This window comes from Neolamprologus brichardi, chromosome 13 (assembly GCF_056152115.1).
Source record: "Neolamprologus brichardi isolate AB-2024 chromosome 13, ASM5615211v1, whole genome shotgun sequence".
Lineage (NCBI taxonomy): Eukaryota > Metazoa > Chordata > Actinopteri > Cichliformes > Cichlidae > Neolamprologus > Neolamprologus brichardi.
In genome coordinates, this window is record NC_142116.1 from 14,305,364 (window position 1) to 14,331,211 (window position 25,848).

At 40.8% G+C, this 25,848-nt stretch overlaps 1 protein-coding gene across 6 annotated transcripts in view; it reads right to left on the minus strand.

Moving 5' to 3' along the window:
• Positions 1 to 22,396, minus strand: part of kcnma1a (potassium large conductance calcium-activated channel, subfamily M, alpha member 1a) — a 146,679-nt gene extending 124,283 nt beyond the window's left edge. For 3 of the 6 annotated variants that reach the window (XM_035904692.2, XM_006783790.3, XM_087850196.1), the window contains exon 1: positions 21,196 to 22,396. In XM_035904692.2, coding sequence (XP_035760585.1) covers positions 21,196 to 21,486 — 291 coding nt within the window. In that variant the 5' untranslated portion in view covers positions 21,487 to 22,396. The remainder of the gene's footprint in view (positions 1 to 21,195) is intronic. The other 3 variants (XM_006783795.3, XM_006783793.3, XM_087850197.1) reach the window with 1 other exon arrangement.
• Between the last annotated feature and the right edge of the window lie 3,452 nt (positions 22,397 to 25,848).

Below are 25,848 nucleotides of genomic sequence, written 5' to 3' on the forward strand. Positions count from 1 at the left end.
TGCGTTGTGTCACTGTTTGGTGACTTCTGATCAGCCAGCACTTCTATACATTTGGGGTTAGGTTGCTACCTTGTTAGTTTGGTATGCTCTTGACTATGCTTGAGTTTTTATGTGTGTTTTCACGTGTATGGAGAAAAAAACCCCACTGCCCACTCTTTTCAGTTTTGTCAGGCCTACGTTAAAGTGTACCCTGCTTTACTATAATACTACTTTTTATTTGACTGTAATTTACAATAAAAGCCTAAGTGTTAATGGAGGTCATATATAAAATGTGAAAAAAAAAATGTAACTGAAATTTGTTTATATACATTTATATATTTATAACAGTCACCCCAAGAGGCTTTGTATTATAATTTAACAAAATTAGGAAGGAAAAAAAAAAAAACAGCATTTAGACAACTTGGCAACAGTGGGAAGGAAAAACTCCATTTTAACAGGAAGGAACCTTTAGCAGAACCAGGCTGGGGGAGGGGCAGCCATATGCCGTGACCGGTTGGGCGTGGTGACTGCAGCCATCTCCAGACTTTTTTTGGAAGACCTCCTTCTGGCTGTTCAAATGTCCAGCAGGGGGCTGCATTGGCTTCAGAGCCATCTTTTATATACAGTCTAACAGTTTTGGCAGAAAATTTAATTTCACAGTAACACAAAACCTGAGCCAAAAGTGGGACCAATAGCTTGACACTAATATTAGCGCAGGAATATCGAACGTCTTTTTACAGTATTTGTTAAAAAGAATGTCAAGATTCCAGGTGAAAAAAGCAACATTTCTTTCATAACATTTCATACTTTTAAGCATAACTGAAAGAGTAAAGCTTACACATTTTAAATTCTTATTTCCACATTAAAAGGTGCAATGCAAAGGAAGCATGCTCTCTTAATGCAGGTGGCAAAATACCAAAATACCATCACTTTATTTTTAGCATGGTGAACAGTAAAAAATAGCCCAAGTGCAACCTTGGTAAACACTCAGTCCTCGCTGCCTAGGCTTTACAAGACATATATTCTCCTGTGTGGCCTAGAACAGCAGCCAAGTCTCAAGGAAATCTCAATGACAAGAGAGTGCTGTGCTGGGGTAACATAAGATTGCCCTAATTCATACTAAGCTTTAATGTGGTCATACGTGGTCACCGCAGCCAATATAAACCTATCACAGGCTTTGCATGCTCTGTCATTCACTCTTTCAGGGTTTCAGCGGCAGCTTTCATCCTGTCAGTCAAGTTAACTTCGCTAGCTTTTCCCACAGCACGATCAAGCAAATAATATTTTGTGCACTATTATGCCATATTTGCAATTCAACAAACCCATTAGTGGTAACATTTCCACTGAGATTTGTGGCCGCAAACTAAATAAACGTTTAGCAGTAGCATCTTCCCGGCGATCATCACAGGGCACCATAAATGCTCCAGGAAAAGCAGAGTAACAAGAGAGACTCTTAGCAAAGACGCTGCACATCCCAGGGACCTCAATAATGGACCCAACTGACAGCGCTCTAATTCAATCACATGTTGCAGTTGCAACTAAGCTGCCTTCAAATACCCGTATCTATTTTAAACCCTGTTCACCAATGATAGACCAAGAAGAGCCCAATATGCCTGTAAAAACATTACGCAAAAGGAAAGAAACATACACCGCCGGCTTTTCTCAGTTTGTCATGTGTTAATGTGCATTTCAGAGTATGTGCATGGATAAATGCCTCTGCATAACCTCAATGTCCCATTATATTAGTATATAAGTAAAAGGCACACTAGATAGACCTTTTTTTCCCTCCCTTTTTCAAACACAATTCTCATATCAGAATTATCTCTGGATCATCTCTGGAGGCTTAATTTATAAAAGGAGGACCTATTTGAAAGGATTTCCAGCCAGATTGAAGTCATTTCTTTTGCCTCTTAATCTGAGCATACTTGAGCCTTACAGCTGTTGTTTACTATTAAAGCAGGATTAGGGCCAAGTTTTGCTGGGTAGTTCCAGGAGATGTCACTGATCACATGGTCATTACCAGAACGCCTGGGTCTTTCAGATCATTTCCTGCAGAGTGTCAACCTAATGGCCTCAAGGCCATTTCCTTGTCTGCACTCTAGCCACGAAGCTAGAAAGAAAATTAGTCACGTGACAAAGGAGAACACATACAACCGCAGACATTACAGGCTAGGCCCATGCTTCCTTCTTTTTCCTCTGTACAGCAAATGTGGTTTTTTTCCTCGTCATTCACAAAAGACCAATGCTTTATTGTGAAAAACACCCTGAGGCCTTTTGTTGCTATTGATTTATGAATATCAGGGTAAAGAACGCTACCTCCAGGTAAGTCTCCGCCCCATAAATAATGCAGCAACACTATCTGTGTCCACACAAAAAATGCACAACACATCAGCGTCTCCATTATTCATGAGCGTTTCCACCTGTAGCACCTCAGCTGTATTATATGCGTCCCATAGGAAGGCGTGCAGGAGCTCAGTGGAAACCAGTCGATGCAGTATTTGTAGTGGCACTACATAAACGTTATGTTGTAGGAGCTTACACACCATAGTGCCTTAGTAGAGATATTCTTTATATAACCTCTAACCAATATGAAATGCCCTAATAATTAAGATCCATGTGGTATACTAACACACATTATCCTATATTTATGTCATTTCTATAAAAAAAAAATACTACAACAGTATATCAACAAAATCATTTGGATGCCATTTGGATTACTTTTTCCTCATATTTAATGATTTCTTCTACAATAAACGAGAGCTACCTTTAAAAGAGGGAGTTCCCAGTGCTTCTGTTTTGTTTTGCTTTTCTAACACAGAGGACAGAAAGCATCAATCCACAGCAGTAATTGGAAAGATGAAACAAACAACAACAACAGATGAAAATGCAATTTGGCTAAGAACATTGCTGACGCAGAAAGGAGAAACTTTAAAGGACCAAATGGCTGGAAGAATTTAATTGCCTTGATTTTTCTTCCACTTTCAATTCCCAAAGCCCATTTAGCTGCTTTTAAGTGCCTGTAAAACTAAATCTGAATCTAGACTTCTGTTATTTTTTGGCATATGGAAACAATTCTAATAACTTTTCAAACTGGAAGGTCATTAGGCAGCCCTGTGGTTCACGTGGTAGAGCCCTCACTGCAAGTGGCCCAGGCTTGATCCTGCCCTGGTTCTTCTACTTCATTTCCATAACTCTGTGACTTTCCCTTTCTTCAGCTTTCTTCCTGTCCCAGAAGACTAAACGAGGCAATCAGATCCATGGAAAGATTGTCTCCCTTGTGCCATTGAGTATCATGAATTCTTGGATTCTGCGTGGCAGTTTTTACATACTCCTGCTGACAAACAGCAAATACATCTTGCAGTACATGTTGTTTTATATTTGTATCTATGAATGCTGTTCTCCTGTAAGGCCTATAACATAGCAGGGTTCTCACTTTCACTGTGTCACCGCAAATGGCCCATGCTCCTTATTGAACTTACAACCAAGAGGTCACAGCCAGGAGGTTAAAACTAGGTCAGACAACTGTACTGCCATAATTCAAGCAGACAGTATTTATATAAGATCACTGCCATGATGCCTACAAGTAGCCTGCTTATATTTTGAAGCTATTGTTATCAGTAATATTAAGTTTACATTAAAAAATTTTACGTTCGATTTTTGGAGTAACAGCTTCCACATCTGGTGGATGAGCAACTTTACAGCGATTCAAGTTAGATTTTATCTTATTTGTTTTCTTTTTTCTTTTCCCACTGTGCCCTAACTGCTCTGCCACGACACGGAGGCTGCACAGAAAAACAAAACCACCACCTGCACGGCATACAGTGCTTAAATGTCAGACTCTCGATACTGCTAATGGCGTGCAAGCGCGCACGCTTGTGTGTTTTATATGTGTGTTTACTTTATGTGTGAGTAAAAACAGCAGGGCCAAGGCAGGCCTTGAGAGAGCAGTAAATCATATTATCCAGCACAGTCTCTATATATCACAGCTGCTGCCATTCTGCCCACTGGCTTCCGACTGCTGTTCCAAGTCCCCTCTCTATATTTCATGCCTCTGAACAGACTGCTAAAACTCGAGCTATCTCGGAATTACATTGATGACTTCATAATGTTTTAGTGAAATTTTTTTTGTCATCATTTGAAAGTGCAGAATGTCCTCATCTCAAGTATAACAAAGAAGCTCTTTTTCTTTATTGGACCCATGCGTGGAAATGGACGTAATGACTAGACTCTGGAAGGTTGAACAAGGCTAAGACAGATCCTCTTTATCTATTTATAACAAGGAGATGTATTTCCCAACTCGTGTGTCTTTGTTCTTATCGCCTAGCATGCATTTTTAAATCGCATAAACCCTGTATTTCTCACACCCACACGCACACCTCGCCAAGAATGGGGTGCTTTGATCGACGGGGAGCGTGGCAGCGATGGTCAGAGGCTGCGTGTCAGAGTAATTACAGAGCAGCCATGTTAGCAGGCCAGAACTGGTCCCACGAGAAGAGGAAACAACTCGCATAGGTAGGGTTTCACCTTAAAAGTCAGCTCGCCTCTGTACCGTTCACTGCCTGGACTGATATGTGAGAACACTTAGGCTAATTTCTCCAGCGACCCTTGTCAACTTTGACTCTGACCCCTTTTGGAACAGGTGAAAAGCTCGTTCTCTAGTCACACACAAACTGGGAACTGGTTTCCATTTCTAATCCCGGGAGCAAAGGTTAAGTCCTTAAGTTTGAATGCAAAATCACAATGAAATAAAAAGAAGGCAGAGGAGTTATTCTCACAAACTGTTAAAAATGGACAGCAGACGTCTGTTTTCTCCCTTCCAGCTGACTGTTTCTCCACTTCAACCCTCTCCTGTCATACTCTTTAATTGCAAGTGACTGGTGAAGGAAAGTCTTTCCTAATGTTTTAACACTGGTATGTTTTCACGTGTCATCTGTGATTTGAGTTACGATCTGTTTATACGCCCCCAGGGCAGGGGACCAATTGAGCAACAATGGCTTCCCAGAGACCAGTCTTGCCTGGCTACAAAATTCACAAACCGTGGCTCCTTTGGGGAAACATCAGGGAGACCCGAAGGACAATGACCGTTGACGATGCTTTAGGACAGGAGAAAGGGAGATGGCGGCCGATGCAAGGGGAGCAGAGAACATTCAAACAGAGGGAAAGCCCAACGTATGGAAACTAATGAGGATAAGCAAGAACAAGGTCAACAGCAGATCAAACTAAAGAGGACAGATGAATAAAGGGAAAGAAGGTGAAAGCCTGTGGCATTCTGAACACTTGCCAGAGTACTTCTGTTGCTCATGTTCACTTGAGACAATGTGCAGCAGAGCAGCTGCTAAGCTCAGCTGTCTCCTATTGCATTGCTTTGAAAAGCACAGGAAGGCAAAACCATTCATGGGTACCTGGGCTCTGTTCATCAGGAGTGACCATCACAGTCACTTAATTATCAGGACACAAAGCACGGGATAAGCTGGAGCATGAGTAACGACACATGGAAGAATATTGAAGATGAAAAATGGAAGTTAATGAATATGACAACAAGATGTTTTTATTACAATTTATGGTGCACAGTTTTATCCATTATTATTCATTATACTGTTTAACTACCTCTCTATATAGCAATTTGCATTGTAGTAGCATGAAGTGCTATTCACAAGCTGGATTTAAATGCTTCCGATTGTTCAAGGGATTCACACAAAACTAGGAGTGCATTTCATTCATTTTTGTCTCACTGACATGAGCCTCACTCCGTGCCGCTCACTTGCTTATTCTTTCCACTAGTGTGCCTAGGGTCTAAAACTGTGCTTTCCATTATTGCTCATATTGCAAAGGTAGCTTTTATTGTGAGGTAGTCACATCAATTACTGTGTTTTGGTCATTAGAGTTCGGAGGTTAAAACCATCATTTAGCAAATGAGTTTAATTATTTACAAGCAGCTCCAAGCCTCCAAGTCTTCAGCCAGGTATTTGGCTCTTGTCGGGAAAAAGGAAATTACCGTGTGACTGAAAATAAAGATGCAAACAGTCTGCTGTGTTTCCAAAAAAAGAAGCTCCTCAGGAAGTGTTTACTGTGCCCAGAATCCCTGAAACATGGATGGGAATCTGAAAACCAGAAGTGGCTGATGTAACTGCCATTACACACGGCTGTCTTGTACAGAGCGAAATCTCAAAATGCATTAAATTTGTCAATATTCAGTCCTTGAGGAAAACTGCATATATTTGATTTATTTAAGGCTACTTTCAGCTGCTCCCTTATTCACAAGGGTGTCGCCACAACAGGTAGCGCCGCATGTTTGATTTGGCAGATATTTATGCCGGATGCTCATCCTGATGCAACCCCAAAGGGATTTGTGTCTCCACATAGGATCGAACTGCGGTTAGGTGTAAACCAACAGAGGAATTCAACCATCTCACAAAACTGCCAAAATGTACAAAACAGCAAAATGGCTTTCAGAGAATCTATAAACATAACCGCTTCTTAAAATGATCAAAACAACAATGGATGTTTCCACTCAGGAGCGTGTGTGTGAGTCTTAATGTTCCTCTAATGTCTAATTTAAAGGTTTGCCTTGGACTGTTTTTCCCAATCCCACACTCGCCCCTTCCACAGAGTTCAGACACTTAGTGTCTGCTCCTGCAAATGCACTAAGTCACTCTTCCTGGCACAAATAAAAGCTCTCAGCCCTGCCATGTTAGCCCTCAATAAATCTTTTGCTGAAAATCGACTGTTTACCTGGAATGCACATGTCAGTAATAACTGTATGTTATTTACAGATCCGATTAATAGAGGGTTCCCAATTCACCCCCCTTGTTTACAAGCAACCAATAAATGTCAGCATGCTGCAATAAGTGGAATAGCCTGAAACATTTTGCAGATTATAGATAATGAATAAAAAGACCAATAAACAATCGTTTACTGGTTTATTTAAGGAGCCAAAGATTCTAGTTAACTCGAAGAAATGCAGCAATGTTCCTTCTAGATTAAAAAACAAACTATAAACAGTTATAATGATGAAATATTAACATTTCTGTAGACAAAGTGTCAAGCACCAGAATGGTATTTGGTATAATCAAAATTATCAGCTGAAATAAGCTTATCGAGCATTGTAATACAAAATACATTGACTGATCATCAACAAGACGTGTCAGTAGAGAGATTTCCAACAGAGACTACGATCAGCCAAAATCATTCAGAAATGCTGTTAGCACCGTCTGTGCTTCGTGTATTCACCACAGAGCACCTATGAATTATGGTGCGCCTTAATAAAAAATGAAATTTGAGAACCTTCCATCCATTTTTTAAACAACTCTAAAACTAATTGCATCATATCAACCTTAATATTTCTGCTTCTTGATTTCTGCAGGCCAGACACTGCGGTTGCACAACCGTTTGGAGATCCTTGACATTCACTGAGTGCATTTTTGTTCCCCAAAGAATGAACCGTGTCGATTCTGAACATTTGTGAGCTTCCTCCCAGTGGCACCCTCAGGCTAAAATGTCAGCTTTGCACATAATGTAATCTAATATGCATAATCTAATAAGCAGATTGCCATGAAATTTGCTGACGAAATGCTCCCAGGGGAATAACCCCTTTTCTTTAGCCCCACTTTCATGACTTTCATGAACTTTAAATTTTTTAGCTGGTAAGCATCTAAGAATAGCATTATCCCTGCGGCTAACGACTTGCAGAAATTTGGACCTCTTCTCTTATTATTTCATTATTTTGCTCCTATACACCTAATTTTAGCTTTAAAAACATGTGGATGCTGTGATGTTTTAAGGCACAATAACAAACTAGTTGTGCAATGCATGAAGAACCGTACTTTAAATGTTAACCAGGTGCACACCAGCTGTTTAACTAACTAAATGTTTGAATACTGAGTACTGTGTGCATTACTGTGAGAAACTGAGTACAACCCATGACTCGGTAGCTTGTAGAACCACCTTTATTTCATTGTAGTTCAGGTCTGGTCTTTGACTGGCCCATTGCGCTTTGATTCTTCTCTTCATGGCCTCACGTTTGAATCTGGAATACTTTGCTATGAAGAGGAGTTCATGGTCGATTCAATGACTGCAAAGTGCCCAGGTCCTGTGCCTGCGAACAAGCTCAAATCATCACCCCTCCCCCATTGCGCTCTTTAGAGAGAAGAGGCTGTAGCATCTAAGATGCAGCTGAGATGGAGCATTCCATGATCTGACCTTGGGCTGAATTTCCTGGGACATTCACTCCTGAGAAGATTGCGTGCATTAACACACACCTAAATTCTTCAGACCAGCAAACTCACAACATCTACTTTTACAGAAACAGATGCTCACTTGCGTATGATCAGTTATTCACGTGCACTGATATGCAGTGTGATGTAGAGGTCATCACTCCTATATTAACAACCTATTCACACCCCTTTTTAGTTTCTGTGGAACCAATTAAAGCTGCTTTTGGGCCATGAGCTTTCCAACTTCATCTTTTAGTAAAGAGCAGTGAGCAACAGAGAGTTGCTCCATAGACAACCGAGAGCTCATAACATGTTATCAGTCTAAATTAAGTTAACATTTTCATTAGCACAAAAAAAAAGTGTGAAAAGGGAAACTTGAACAAACTGAAAGATGAGAAAAATTTGCTTCTATATCTTTTCAGAAAACTAGACATAATTTAAGGCTAAGTGATCATTTAAAGTCAGCTCATTCATCTTCCCCAGCTCTATTTTTATATTACAAAACAACAAGGTTCTCGATTATTTAAACAAAAGACACAAAAATGTCTAACAACTACTTTTTAAGTGCTCACCAGCACTGATACCGTCAGGAATGTGTGAGCACGAGAAGCCTCGCTCATGCTCCCATCCTGCGCTCTCCATGGTGCTGAAAATCTCTACTTGTGTAAAATAACTGAGACCGGTAACGATCATGTTTAATAAGCCCTGTCAACACACAACAGAGATGGAGCACAATTGCAGTGTGTCACTGTGGCTAATGGATGTCATGTCTTAGATGAGCAACGCTGATAGAATTACGTAGTCTGAATATTAAAACTAGTCCCCGCTGCTCCCGTGGACAACATCATAACTGAAATAGAAATTTCAGAACAGACCACAAACGGCCGCTAAATATTCAAGATATTCATTCTAAATGATGCTAATAAAGAGAAAAATATTGTGGTAGCACTACTAATTTACAACTCTGGCAATGCCATAGCCAACTTGATAGTGCATGTACAACATGGCCTCTAATACTCTAAGAAAGTCCATGGTTTGAATCCCAGTGAAGCAGTTTTTGCATGTCATTATTCTATCTTGTGAAATAAATAGTTAAATAAAAATGAAAATCATAGATGTATTACTTATCATACCTACATATGATTAAGGGGGTGGCCAGGAAATGGCTGGATCTGTCCCATGGTGGTGAATGTACAGCCTGCCAGTCAGAATCTGTTGTGAATGATCAACAGCACTTTCTGTACATTGCATTTATCTAGTCGTTTGCTTCTCCTCATCAACAAATAATATTTCAAGTTGCTGGTTTGCCCACTGAGAGCAACTTAGTACTCTGCATCTTCCCCAAGGACACTTCAAATTGTAGACAGAAGGATCGAACCGCCAGCCCCCGCCATCAGCGAACAAGCGGAGTGTCAATAATTACAGCAGAGCCACATTTCTCTAACTGTAAGCACCATACTGTTTCCTAAAGAAAACTGGCCCTGCCAACACATAAAACACTTTGTACAGACTCATCCACAATGCCACACATACGCATAATATATAATGTATACCCCCAAGCGGCTTTTCCAAGTCTGTGTAAAACGATGGACGCCCTAACCAGCAGCTTCAGAGAAGACACCTATCAGAGATATACAACTCTGTGTATGGGCATCAGCGTTTAAGGCACCTTACAGCAGGAGATATAGTGTATGCATTTTGTGTCATTAAAGTTTAAACCGATCCATGTTTAAAATGGTTTTAATTGATAGAAAACACACTGCTTAATGCAGATTAAAAGCTAACAGAAGACTAACAATCATCATATACAATGCTGCTTAATCTCAATAGCAGAGGCTGTCAGGGAGAAGTATGGCAGCTCTGCATTATCATCCATCTTTAATGAGAGATCCGGCAGCAAAGCCATGCACTCTGCGCATCATCTGTACATGATGTCTACACATGCTGTCATATGGAGCTCAGCACTACAGGCATCATCTTACAACGCACATGTCACTCTGAAATTGGTCTGCCTCGCTTGGTTCATGTCTAGATACATTTCACAGCATTCAGAGCAACGCTGGGCTACAGACGGAACCTGAGTGAGACAAGACCTTCTGGGATTTCACTTCTGCAAGCATCAAGCAACACTGTAATTGACAGCTGGGCTATTCATTCTGCGCAGCCACTCTGGAAAATGTCAGAAGAAGTCAAGAGGTAAAATCATTGTGAAGCAGGCCTGCATACTTTGCCTGAACAGGGTTCAGCTACTAGGCTGCCCTTTGCTGTCATTCATGTTTGTATTCACCCTTCAATAATATTCCCTTTAATCCGTGTCTACGCTTCTGTTTACTAATAGAAACGGACTGGGTTGCTGCCATATGAGGGGCAAGCTAAGCAATGTAGCATGCTGGCTATGAAGGCAGAGAAACCTGATCCTGCTGTTAGCCTGCAAGGAGAAAAACAATTAGCATATTAGCCTGGCTACCTAGGAGGTTAATCGAGACTGGTTGCTGAGGGCAGCGGCTGTGGTGGTGGTGGTGGTGGTGGTGGAGACGAGTAATCCTAACTCTTTACCAACCTTCTCAGAAAATGGAAGTTTTGCTTCTGTGCTCACCCACAGATTCAGCCTCATAGAGTCATTTCTGTTGCTAAGAGAGAGAGCGGGAGAGAAAGATTGGATCTCTAAAGCAGAATCACCGCCTGCTGGGATCTGTGAAGGTCACTGCCATGTCCTCTACGCACTCCCTCTCTCTATCGCTCTCTGTGCATCACCGCTCACAGCTCAAAGCACCAATTATAACGTTAACCATGTTTTGATGTCCATGTGTCAGTGCACCACTGGCATTGTTGATATCCGAGGTGGGTGGTGGGCTAAGGGGAGTGGAACGAAGATGAGGGGGAGGCTAGGAAATGGCTGGCTCTGCCTGATAATCAGCACCAGAAAATGCGAGTCCCATGGCGGTGGATGTGCTGGTCTGTCTGGCTGCTGTGATTCCATGCAACGACATGCAAGGTTAGGCTGTTTCTAGTACTTTAAGAGCTCTGTATTGCAAACATAGAACATCCGAATATATATTTCATAGTTTAAACAGTCAAAAACATTCGGAGACAGTTCCTTTTTTACCACTGCTAAGAAACATACAAACATGTAAGTGACTTTTTAAATTAAGCTATAAAAGAAAAACGAAATCCAATACATGCTGCACGAGGGATCGTTATATGCCGCTATCCCTCTATGAACGTCCAAATATAAAAACCAGCTTAACCTTTCAGGTGAAAAATTGTCAGGCATAAAAAAAAGCTTTAAACGTTGAGTTCTACGACTTGACTATAGGTCGTGCAGACCCAACCAATGCAAACTCTGACATTGAGCCGTTTGACTACAGCTGAAAAAGAGAAGTCGTTAAACACTAGAAACCATAAGCTGTAAACCAGCAGTACAGCCAGGTACTAGCTAGCTATCTCCCTCCTGCAGGCCTCCCATGCCAGCTTAGGTCTCAACCAGCAGATATATATGCAAATGCTTTTCCACTGCCAGTTTGACTGGAGGAGGATAAGGTGGCTTAAGACAGTATCGCAAACACTTTGAAAATGTTAGAAATATCATCCCAATGCTCTTCGCCCTTGTGGAACCAGGTACGCATTGCCCCTCTAACCTTTCACCTTTGAATGCTTCCTGGGGCACGGATGTCCTTTTAATAGTTCAGAGACTGGCCAAAGAAGACATAACAGCCTGACAGCAGGGTAGCATAGTGGTGGCCCTGGGTGTAGGGGGGCGGGGGACCTCTCTGTCTATCCCATGATATACATAGTCCAGCCTGATATATGGCCACTTCTTCTCTGTGGATTAACATATATCACTGTGGCACACTACAGTTGTCCCTAGATGGCCATCATTTCAGGCCCAGGGAGGATCTTCACTAGATAATAACTCATGAGTCACACGTTCCACATTAGAGGAGTATGAGAAAAGAAGGTTAATCAGTGATACCAAACATAGCCAGTTTGTAAAAGCTTGTTAAATCTAGTGTGTGCTGCTCAAGTACAACATCTATTTCTCCATCTGCTCAGAATTTAAAAGCACATTAAAATTGTGAGACATTTTTACTAAACTCCACACAGCTTATGTCTTTTTCATTTTGGCTGGATCTTAAAAATAGATTAATGGGTTTTAAGTGAGCTATGAAGGAAAATTTCTGCTTTCCTTCTTAACACAGCTGACTGGATTTTTTTTTTTTTTGAAGAGGTCACCCTTGCTCTGGAAAATATTGCCAATCTGAAGCATTTTTCTGACTTCTTATAGACTGAACAAAGAATTAAAATTAAATAAGTAGCCAGCTAATGATTATGAAAAGAAGGGCTGGGAATAGGCATGTGAGCTGGAGTGGAAACTGGTCATGCTCTGCCCTGGGACAGCTGTGAGGCATGCTCTCTCTCCCGCAAGTGTCAACAACACATGACAAGACGCGTGCAATTCAGCTACTTGCCACGAGAACATAATAGTCCACCTACACGCATGCCTTCAATGCACCTGTGCATGTGTGCAGACATACAGCTCTTCAGGAAAGGGTTTGTTTTTTTCATGTATTTTTTCAATTAGTTCTGGATTTTCATAAGCTTTGGGTTGAAGGGGACCAAGTTGGGCCAAGTTAGGCCGGGGTTAGTGAGAGCGACAGCTGATGGCAGGGTGTGTGCACTATGCTGTTCTGGCAAAATGCAGCTGGTCTGTTGCCAAGAGCAAGGGATATACAGGCTCACAACAGTTCCTCTCTGCAGGCACCTCAACAATCTATTCTGCTTAAAGGCGCACCGAAGAGTGCACCAGCACACCTCATTTCCTCTGCCGTGGAATATTTTGTTCCTTGTGATACGGGGAAATGTTGCCAAAGACACGGAAACACTGAGGTGGGGTTCGGACTCATCTTTCATCAATTCCTTAGAATGAAAGCTAAGCCTTAGTGCATAAAAATCAATAACAATCTTCAATTATGGAAAATGCATTGCGATGATTTAAAATCCACCAGGGTTGCCATATTTCATTAGAGAGGCTCATTGGATTGATTTCTCCTCGCAGTTTAAAAGCAGATTTAAACAATACAGATTTGCCGGTCCACCGTTAAACAATCAAGTGTTGGTTGTTAAGACTCTGATCATGTTTTTAACCACGAAAACTTAAACCACACACTGACACGGGTCAGAGAAGATGGAGCCTCAGGACCAAATACGTTCTCAACCTTAACTTTATTAGTGAAAATACACAAGCATAGTCTGGCCAACACATCAAATTCCCATTGAGGAAAACTAACCTTTAATAGCCTTGTGATTGCCCTGTTGACACTTGTCTGTTGCAAACATCAGAAACAGCACACGCTTAATTCAAGGTTCCAACGATAAATGGGCTATTTTAAATTAAATGTAATTATTTTAATTTATTACTCCTGCTGAAGGTTAGGATTAGGATTAGTTAGGATTTTGATATCAAGGAATTTAAAAAAAGAAACTACAATAGGCTAAAATTTGAATCATTGTACAGTCCTGTACAAGAGTCTTGAGCCATTCTTTGTAATTTGCTAGGAAAGTGGTGCAGTTATTTATTGAAACATGTAAACATACATGGAAATACAATATATGAGGCATAAACTGTTTGGGCAATTCTTATGAGCTTGAAAATCAATATTTGGTATGACCACCTTTTTACTACAACACAGTCTAAACTCTTAGGGAAGCTTTCTTGTAATTTCTTTAAGTAGTTTTCAGGAATAGTTCTCCAGGCTTCTTCACAGCTCTTCTTTGGCTGTTGTTGGCTACCTTTTGCTCCTTTCTCTCTCAAAATGGTCCTACGCTGCTTCAATAATGTTGAAGTCTGGACCCTGGGGAGGCCAATCCATGACTGATAGAAAAAACACACAGTGGAGCACTTTTATTGTTATTCTGAAAAATAAAGTCATTGCCAATCAGAAGCTCCCCGATGGTATTTCATGGTGGATCAAAATCTGGCAGCATGTTTCTGCCCTCAGATCTGGATTCATCACTCTACAAGACCTGTTGCCATTAATTTGCAATCCAGTTCTTATATAATTTAGCAAACCTCAGCCACGTCTTCACTGGGACCATTTCTCACGAGGCTTCAGTGAACAGTACATGGATCAACTGCAGAGCAAGATGCATCTCTCAAGTCTTTGCTTGATTTTTTTCTGATTTCGTAAGAACATGACTTTCAGACTCTTTTCATCTGCTGCAGATAGTTTTTAGGCCTGACAATACTTTTTTTTGTCCTCCACTTATCTAGTTTCCTCGCTTTTTTCAAGGACACACTACACACCATGCCAACATATGCCAAGTTTTGGGTAATAGCACATAGCATCTCTTTGGGAATCATCTTGTTGGTTTAAAAATAAGTGGAAAGAAAAATGCTATTTTATGCCTCTCAAACTGTTTTATCTTTGGCCTTTTTTAAGGTTCAACTAAAGTGTTTGTGTTACAGTGTGCTAGTTACAAAATGCATGAAAAGATTTACATTTGGTTTTTTACTAAGTCGTCTGTTATGTGTAGACAACACTGGTCCATCGGTGCGTTGTTTTATGCGTGAACAATTCAGGTCAGTATTAAGAGGCTTAACAAATGAAAAAATGCATTCCTCTGAAAAAGGCCAGGTACATCGAGTGGACTAAAGATGACTGAAAAAGCAGCCAATGTCCAAACTTTGAAAGCGCTTCAGAAAGTCTGAAGAACTGCTCCTTGGAAACAAAATATAAAAATATATATAAATTAGGGCTGAACCCAACACTTGCACAGTATTTAACTTCAACAAGTAATTCATCAGTATTACAATTTCCTATAATTGGGACGACCTTTAAAATACCAGCATTACATATGAAAGATTTTGCAAGAAAATTTGACAAAATTTAAAGAAATAGCAGGTGACTCAAGATTTTTGCACGGTAATGTAAAAATGAGCAACAAAAGCCGTATCACATAAAGCAGAATTTATATTTATAGAGAAAAATGTAACACTGGTGACGGAGAGGGTCAAACAAATTTTATGTGTCAGACCGCAAATGTAAAACAGCTATATTTGCTGTGTAATTTAATGAGTAAACAATAGTGTATAATGTTTGTCATCATTACTACAAAGACAAATATAGAGTGTAGACACAGGACAAAAAAAAGCATGCAAATATATCAGATTTGGATACAGCAAAGCAAATACTAAGAGTCGAGTGTACATGCAGAGCGAGGAGAACAGCTCCATCGCTGTTCTCGTTGGGCTGTTTAGACAGAAACAATTGCACAGTCCTGATGGCTGTTGGCTCTAAAGTGAACATAAAACTCTGCATGTTGCACCTTAGGGGGATGAGGGGGAGGCTGAAGGTAGCTGCATCAGCTGTTGTACTGAGGTGAGGTGGGAGGTGTATTTTTTTTAGCCTCATTTGGTGTACATGTCTCATCAAAACACAGAGATACAATGGGTGGTGTGGTGCTTGGACTGAAGTACGTGACAGTTCACTCTTTCGTTGCTCGTACAGCAGCTGTGTACTGTCAGTTCATACCGGTGTTTAGCTGATGTGAAACCGCATTGGAACAGAAGCCTGTTTCTACATTTCAAAGTCCAATGCCAGGTTTTTTCTGAACATCTGTGGAGTCTTGTGTAAATGAAGTAGCAGTTTAACAGTAAAGTTGACCTCACAGGAAAAGATTTTTAAAAATTTTAAAAATGCAATTGTTCTGATTGTGTAAACGGACCAACAGTGACAGCATATGCTTTGTCTATGTCTGCACTTGTATGGTTACGAGACTCCTGCAGAGGTCATGGAGACAATCTACAAAAAAGAGCTTTGACGCATTTGGTATCTGGACTTTAAGGAAAACATGGTTATTTTCAAAGTGTGACCAGGTAGATTTAGAACCTCACTGTGCACTTTTACACTTAAATCTATCCAAACAGCAAATAAAAACATAACCCGAGTGTTAAAATAATAGCAAACAAAGTGCAAAATGCATTAGTCACAGATGGGGTTTTAAACTGTACTCTGTAAAAGAATGGCGAGTGACTTATACCGCCCCCATGTCCTGCCTCTTAAATGCAGACTTAAGTTGCTGGAGCTGGAAGGAGTACACTATGATCGTAAATAAAAAAGAGACACATTTGGAACCTGCCCTCAGACTGAAGCAACAATTGTTCAAAGAAAGGAAAATTTATGCCCATAACCACAAAATCAATCGATAAATATTTTGATTATTTCATAAACTTCTGTGAGACTAATAGTTTAACGCAGTGTAGCAACAAGTATTTCAGTATACTATAATCTGCCAGAGCTTTCCTTTATTCATCATTCTATTAAACTATATTTTTTTCAAATTTTTCCTTTCTGATATTTTAGTATGATGAGCACTGAGCTGTTGTTTCGATTGTCCGCGTTATGGATTGACTAATCTTCTGATTGGTTCCCACCGTTTGTTTTTTCTTAAGCTTCGCAAATATTTACCAATGCGCGTTGGTTAAGGTTAATTGGACTCATTATGCCAATCATTTGAATAATTTTATTTGCTTCTCACCCGTAGAACAGACCTGATCGAGGATTTCTCAGAGTTTTCACTGAGCCACTTTCTATAGAGGACAATGGCGCCATTCATGCTTGAATAGAAAGTGGTGCCACAAATGCAAAGCCTCTATACGCCTCCTCCTCCTCACACATTCAAAATAACACAGGCGTCATATAAGAACTCCTGGAGGTGGCATGATGCAGAGTAGATAACTAGACCATTAGATAACCATACCGCATTGAAGCATCACACCACAAAAACGGTCCAGGACTCTACATGAGGAAAATAAAGAGCAGGCTTATATATTAACAAGCCTGTCAGCGTGGCCTTAGTGTCCTCCACTTCAGTACCTCTGAGTGGGTATGCTTACATTTCCCCTCAGTCATGCATATGCATTATACTTTTCTTGAGTGAGACTTTCCCTTCTTAGGAAACCCCTTATTTAGACTGTGTGAAGTCTTTACTGTAAAAAGGGAATTGAATAATCAAGCTCACCCGGGCAGCGAGAGAATGGCTGTTTACAGGACAACTTGAAGCAAATCAAATTAGAAATGTAGTAAATATGTGGTTTAAAAATGGCATTTGGGCAATCTGAAATGCCTGGCAGATAAACGATTCCATAAATATAGCCATTACAGCACAATGCCAGAAACATCAATAGCTTTTTTTATTATTATTATCTTATGTTGTGCTTTTTTTTTCAGTCCACTCAGGAGGAAGAACCAGACCTATAAAGTATTGTTCTGTAGTGTGGAATACAAGCGTCTTGCCTTGTTTTAGAGAGGCAGAGGTAATGCTGTAAACATCGCTTGTTTACGGAGTTTTGATCATTTTTCCAACAACTCTCAGGTGCATTTATCAGCTTTGCCGTTTTTAAGAACAGCACAGCGCAGGTTTGCAGACTTGAAATTGCCCCAATTCCAAAAATCCAAAATACTGCACTTGACATTTTACTTCTACTTCTACATCTTCTCATCTTTTTCCTTCTTCCAGTACGATCCTTTGATCTTTCACTTCTATCTTATAAGCCTGACAGAGAAGAGTTAGGATACAGCTGTGTATCAACAGCAGAGCACACGAGGACACTACACAAGGTATGTAACACAACACCCCCTCTAAAACCCGTCGTCACCCTCAAACCCCCTGTTTCCATTTCCTCCTGTGGTCTCTCTCAGAGTTTCCACCTCTGTTTCCTTGCCCGTGATTCCAGGTTCCCAGTACCGCCACAGAAAGCTGACCACCGCCACCACGCCAGCTATGCATCCTGTTTCTGACACATGCCAACTTAGCCTGCTGCACTAGTCAGCTGAACACAGATCCAGTTTCCCCTTCTTAATACCCCTAACAAGCCTTTTCCCTCAGCAGCCAAGTGTCAAGCCTATCAAAGTCACCTAACGCGATGACTCTGCCTTCCACACACAGCAACACAAAAACAAAGGGAAAGTACGAGCACTAACTAAGATACACGCTCTCATTTTTTGCCACTTCTCCTCATTTACAAGATATAAGATGCAAACAGATACCGACTAACAGTCACAAGATGGATACCTAATTATATTTGCATGGTTTGTTTTCATCACTTTCTCAGCGGGATGGTGAGAAGTATGAGGGAAGACATATGGTTTGATGCCATTTCTTACACCAGGATCCATGAGCACAACTGAATGACAGAATCCTGACAGCTAATACTGGTGTAAAAAATGTATTTCTATTAACAGGATACGCACCACAGGCTTTCAAGGTGGCTGTAATTAAACCGTCTCAGTTAACTATTGAACATTCTAGAATATTCCTCTTATTTCTAAAATCCTTAAAAGAGTGGAAACAGTAAACAGATTGTTTGCAGAGGAATGGTATATTTGAAGAGTTTCAGTCAAGATTTAAAGTGCATTGTAGCATAGAAACAGCACTAGTGAAGGTTATAAATGATCTGATTGCCTTTGACAGTGAACTTATCTCTATGCTCGTGTTGTTAAACCTCAGTGTAGCATTCAATACAGCTGATCATATCATTTTAATACAGAGACTAGAATGCATTGTAGTTAAAGGAACTACACTATAATGGTTTGAATCATATCTATCTGGTAGACTCCAATTTGTTTATGTAAAAAAAACAAAAAGTTAGTCATGGAGTTCCACAGGGTTCTGTACTGGGACCAATACTATTTAAATTATAAAACACTACTTTATTTATTTCTCTATAAAGCCAGTTGTTTTAACACCTGTTAAACAACAGGTGTGTCTTAAAGACAAACATCTGGATGAGCTCCAATTGTCTTCTCAAGTCAGACATAACTGGTTATTATATTAGGAACTAAACATCTTAGAAACATGGTGTTTCACGTATCGTGGATGGCAGTAACCTCCAGTAACAGTGTGAGGAATCTTTGTCATTTTTGTTCACATTAAACAAATATTTAAAAATGCTTCCTTTCACCCTTGCAATACCTCTAAAATTAGAAATATTCTCTCTTGAGGTGATGCTGAAAACCTAGTTCATGCATTTGTTACTTCTAAGATAAACTACTGTAATTCACTATTATCAGATTATTCTAAAAGTTGCCTGAAAAGCCTTCAGTTAATCCAAAGCACTGTAGTTACTGTAGAGTACTGACAGCAACTACAAAGAGAGCATATTTTTCCCATATTGACTTCTCTTCATTGGCTCCCTGTTAAATGCAGAATCAAATTTAAACTCCTTCTCTTCACATACAAATTTTTTAATAATCAGACCCCATCACATTTTAAAGACCTCATAGCAGTATATTATCCTAATGGAGCACACCGCTCTCAGACTGCTGGCTTCCTTGTGGTTCCTAAAGTAGAACGGGAGGCAGAGCCGTCAGCTTTCAGGTCCCTCTTCTGCGGAACCAGCTCCAAGTTTGGACTTGGGAGACAGACACCTTTTAAGATTAGGATTAAAACTTTCCTTTTTGATAAAGCACATATTTAAGGCTGGATCAGTTGTATTTGAGACATCCTATAGATATAATAGGTTCCAACACCTGTGAGACACTGAGCGTTTATTTATTTACCACTGACGCATATCATTACATTTTTGTCCTCTCTCTCCCTTAGAGCAGATAGGAGTAAAACACACTTTCTTTTTTCTCTTCCTGAGCCTGGTTCTACAAGTGAGATCTTCCTGTTAAAAGGGAGTTCTTCCTTCCCACCACCGTAAAGCCCTTGCTCAGGGCTCAGACATTTGATTATTGGAATTTGCTTCCAAATAAATAGAAACCTAACAGTATTGTGATTGTGATTTGGCTCTATTTTTTTTTTTTTTTTTTTTTTAAAACATTAATTTAATTTATGGGTGCAGCTCTTTATGTCCCATTTTATACCAGTCCTTATAAGAAAAAGATACAGGCAGGAAAGGGTCAAGTCCACCAAAAACACATGACAGCAGAGCAGTGGGAGTGAGAAGGGTCATTCATTTGAATATCAAGGACAAAGGATATCACTCTCACTCTCTGTTCTTTCTGTCCATCAACGCAAAAACATCCTCTTTCCCCCCAAATTCTATAAAACCGCTGAAGACAGATCGGCAGCATGACTGCACTTGCTTTCTTGTATTTGTTCTTTGGATTAATATTAACATATTTCCCATGGCAAGTAAGCATCGTAAAATAAAACACTGCAAGCCGTGTTTTGCACACTCTGCGAATTACTTTTAAAACACCCCTCTGTTCAGGGGACCACTTGGACTATACACAAGTGTGTGAGTCACGTATGAAGCTGCCTTTAATACAAATGTGAATCAGCCATGATTCATCTACCCCCAGCAAAGTAATGGGCAGTCACCCTTATTATACCGTTTCTATATTAGTCCTGCAGACAGGTTACCTTCATCATGCCACGAAAATATTTGATGTGCAGCACAAACACCTAGTGTAAACATTTAGGAGGATAAATGCAGGGGGGGGAAGGATCCAAAATTGAAGAGGGCACACTATCTCAATCTTAATGTCCATGAGAAGTCCCAGTGGACTTCATTAGGAATGCAGGATCATATGCGTGGTTACATAAAACTAGTGCATGCCATGTGAAATCCACACTTTCACCTGAGAACTTAGCAGCTTAGCAGTGGCATGAGGATACTTTTGTGTTTTGCTAAAGCTAAATAAAATGAAGGAACTGCTCTCCTCTCATCCCACCCATAGCTGTCATGCAACATCACCCCCCTTCATTCAGGAGTGGGAGGTAGTAAACAGCCAAAGGACAATAACAATCATGCTGAATTTATTCTAAAGGCGCTTCAATCGGCACAGCACTCCGGGGTGTGCAGAAGATGTACATAAAAAGGAAACCATCAGATTCAGCCAAGGGAAATGCAGCTTGCGTTATGAAAGCCATTATAGAACAAGAAGTCAGGTCAGTGCCATAGAAATACACAAGGATGTGTATAGCATGTGCATCAGTGATTATGTACGAGCAAATTCAGAAAGAAAGACTGTTGATGGGCCAGCAGACATACCTTGTTTTTAATGTTGCAGTGACAGCAAACAGTCCACAGATATTTGAGGGTCCTCCATAGCAGAATGATGAAGAGACCCCCAAAAAACGTCACCATGGAGGAGGCGAGGAATGCCCACCACATGCGCTGGCCATTATTGTCGCAGGGCACCTCGGACGAGTACGGGATGACAACGTCTGCCATCCTCGATATTAAGATTGAAGAGTCCGGATTTATGTTATTATTGATATTGCTTGTCCTCATAGAGCTGTCGCTTCCATGGGGAACCGTGCCATCTGCCTCAGCTAGCATTTAGGAGCCTTGGAGAGCCTGTGCCAGCGTCCCCAGCCCCACTCACCAGCCATATTGCTTGGGAAAAATAAAAACAAATCTCCCTCTTTGCTGTAGATTATGTTAACCCACCCGATAAAGTCTCTTTCTGTTTTTCACAAGCCTGTGAATTGTTTGTTCGTGACAGATAGAGACACGACACACGCGAACCTATCCAAAACAGCGGGTCGGTGGCCTTTGGCGAGAGGCATTTAAATCCGCAATAATGACGAATCTTAGGCGCTTCTCCTTCCGAGGGGGTTCTCTGGCTCTTTCACGCCATATGCCATGGCAGAGACGGCATCGTTTGCAGCCGTCGAGGCTGCCACTGATATTTCGGTTAATGTAAACACAGCGCCGGGGGAAATTGTTGCAGCCCAATCTCGGCGAGTCGACCTCTAGCCGTCTTCCATTCAGGTATCCTGTCGATTCACAGGCGGAGAATCGATTTCACTTTCTTGAAGCGTCAATCGAATGTGAGAGGACTGGAAAAGAAAAAAAAAGGTTGGAAAAGCTAGGGAGAAAGTGCACATGAATCTAATTTAATTCTAGAGGTGTGTAGCTGTCACTGCAGAGAACAAGACTGTTTTCTTGCGGGCGTTTTCGTTGTCAATTCTGCGTAAAAGGGCTGGCGCTCGGGTGGTTATCGCTGTCTCCATTCGGTCCCCTGCAGCCCTGGCACGGAGCGGCCAGCTGAGAGCGCCTGTCAGATCCGCTCCAGAGGAGAGCGGGGAGATTTACAGGTAGGAGGGCGGAGCGAAGCGCTAATAATAAAGACGGACAGAGGGCAGAAATACCGTTTATTCCAAGTACCGACCGGAGTCCGCTGCTCGGACGTATAAAGAAGAAGTGGGCTACAGTTGCGCCTTTGCGTCTTTATTGCACGCCAGTGACGCACGTCGCAAAACAAGCAGGGATTTTAACAAAGGGACTGTGTTGATCAGCCACAAACTTCAGTATCCTGATTAACATTAAAAAAAAAAAACGATAACCACTCCCACCCCATCCCCACTGGGTTCTTATACAAGGCAGCATAAAACAGCAACTCCGTGCCTGTATGGATATTATTGAGTGTTCATTAAGGATAGTGCTCCTTTTTCAATTACTGAGTCTGTGGATTTTCATCTATGAATGGTTCCAATTTTTAAAAAAACTGAACTTGGGCCACAGGATAAATGCCCCTCCCGGTCAATTACTGTAATATGCTTAGGCTTTTAGCTCACATATTGGGTCAAAAACAGGTGTGGATTGGTGATGACGGCAAGCTATGACTAGCAGTAGTTTATGGCTGCCCTCAAGTAACCAGCCAGAGCAAAGGATATGTGGAAACAGCTGGCTTAGGGCCCTGAATAACCACTGACCCCCTCTAATGAGCAGCAGACCAGGCAGGTGTACACAGCCACCTGTGTCACAAGGCTCCAGACTTCTTAGAGATCGTTTGCAATGAAGTCCCATCAAAATGTCTCTCATAACACTTAACTTTAGCTGACAGCTCAGCCAAAGGTTTCTTCTGGACTGCAATGATTGCAATGCCCGGATTAGCAAAGATCAGGGAAAGGAATATTAACAAGTGTTGCTCTAAGCCAGTCGTTTTAGGGAATGAGTTTCACCATACAAATCCCATGAAGCCTGGTGGTATCAGACCTAATGTCAAGCACAGATTGTTTGAAAAGGTAAACATGCCGATGCATGTGAAGAAGACGTGTGGTAAACTGGAAATATCAGTGTTTCAAAAACAAAAGCACCTGTAAATGCTACAAATCTGTTAAACTGGTGTAAAACACTGAAGACAAAGCTGTCTGTAAATGACAGCACTGCAGAGTTATGACTGTCTGCAGAAGCGCCTTGCAGAACAACACTTTACCCACCTTTGGTTCATATATTTAATAAGAGTAAAAGAAAAAGAGTAGCAACCTCCAAGTTTTGTTGTTGTTGTTGTTGTTTTTTCTTAATCTTGTGATTTCCTATTTCCTTCCTTTATTTACACCAAGTTTGGTGAGAATCAGACAGGACAAATGTTAAAGCACACCTTTATTCAAGCAAGATTTGATCAGCAAGTCCTCAGCCTGGGACATAACTGTTCAAGTACAGGCCTTAATCCGCAGCTCTGAAGTCGTCCTCCTCCTGGTAAAACAGTGAACTGTCCCACTAAAGGCAAATGATGCTGCCCCACATTAGGTCTGCCATCATGATGCACTGCCAGGAAGCAAAAATGTTGCTTGAACTCAGGGTAGACTGGTGAAATGATTATAACTTTTAATAAGATTTCAAATGCCTTGAGATGAAAATATGTATTAAAGCTCATCTTATAATACCTGGTTGGCAAATCTCATGGAAAAAAAAGAAAGCACCCATAGCACATGTGCCATAATAAATAGTGCTGAGGGTTATACTGTTAGAGGGAGCTTCAACTGGTCTTTCCCAATGAAAGGCCAGTTGTTAGGTGAACGGTTCCTGTGGGCCAGCAGAACTTTCACTCAAGGATGACGAGGCAGACAGATGATGGGATTGGCATTAAAGCAGTCAGGTGGTAATCTGCAGGACATTTTGGAGATGCTGAAGTCAACATGCCAGAGAACCAAAAGACGGCCAATCAAACAAATCCGTCCCACCGAGCCTAAAACATGCCATCTCACTCCAACAACGAGATGTGACGTGAGCCTGGAAAGGCCACGGCTCACCAGTGCGGACTACAAAGATCCTTCACTGTCAGACTTCAGACTTATCGTGTTCAGTTGAGCTGTCAACAGCTGTCTTGAAACAGACACCCCAGCAGGAAGGTTGGAGACCATACTCCTTTCTAAAACAGGCACGAGGAGACTTGGAGGACATAAAGATCTTGGGCACCGCATAGTAGAGCTGCACATAAAAGTCTATCAGATTTAGGGAGTAATTTGAGGCCAACATCTCGAACAACATTCTCCGGAGAGCATTTTCACTGCCATGTTTGAAGCCATGTTTATTCTCACCATTGTACAACTACAGCACATGGCCTGATATCAGAATCAGAATACTTTATTAATCCCTAGGGAAATTATATTACTGATTATGCAGAATCAGTGCTGGATGTTTTTGAGACACTGGGTGCTCTCTTGCCTCAATGAATCCAACAGGCAGCTGTAGGGTGGTCACTCGCTGTGATATTATTGGTTAGAGGGCCACATGAACCCGGATGAAGAGCTCAGAGGTATCAGACTGCAGTAGCTGCAGAATTCCAGCTGCATGAAACATGATTCTCATATCTTATATAGATCTGGACTATTTGTTCATTTTTGTAAGGAACACCTTGTTTTCCTAGCAAAAATCTTGTTTGTGTTAAAGAAATTATAGTGAAGTCTTGGTACGTGTCTTTAATGGAAATCTGATTGATTTTTTAAAAATCCAACATGAAAGAAAAGATGCTGGTAGACTGTAAAAATTTAGTGCCAGATTGGCCAGCATAAACATCAAGATTACACGGGTCAGTCACAATCAGATGGCAACACTGGGCTTAACAGTGTAACACAATGCTAATTACAATAAATAATATCATTTTATACTAGCTGGTGTTCATAATATACCCAGTGATAAAGTTCAATTCTATACAAATATCAGCGCTCCAAATTATGATGTAACACATTTTCAAACTTAATGCTTTTTAAGTATTTATGTCCAAAAAAAAGGTGAGACCTCTGTAGTAATCTAAGAAAAATCACTTTTAGCAGTTTGATTCATCGTGTAGTGATTTACACATTCCCAAAAGATCCGCAGTTTGATCCCAGGGAGACACAAATCCCATTGGATTGTGTCAAAAAGTAGCCTAGAAGTCTGATGTAGCTCTAAAGGTCTCTGAACCGTTTTAATCAGGTAGTCGTATTAAGTGCCTCATGTTTCCATATTTGATAAACAACCAGTTTCTCAAATTTAGAAGAAAAAAAAAAATATTGGTGGATATAATGGAACTGCCTTTACAAATGACCTGGATCAAACCAATTTGCATGACTTGTGTCTCATGCTGCTCAAACTGCTGCTTTTACGCCACTGAAATGACGCTGAATTGTATTCTTAAGTTCCAGGCAGATAATGTCAAATTGCCTCTTCTCATCTCTGAAACCATTTCATCTGCCAATTTCAGTAAAACGAGATCCATTATGTCCTTAAACATCTCTGTAGGACACGGCTGCACTTTTAGTGGCGCATTTGCTCTCAGCTCTTCTTTAAACCATGATCCAAAACATGAAGATGAGACTAAGAAGCATGCTGAAAATCGTACATGTTGTACCAACATATTTTCTTTGATACTTCCCAAACATAAATAGTCATTTAAAAATAAAAATAAAAATAAAAAGACTCAATGAGCCCATG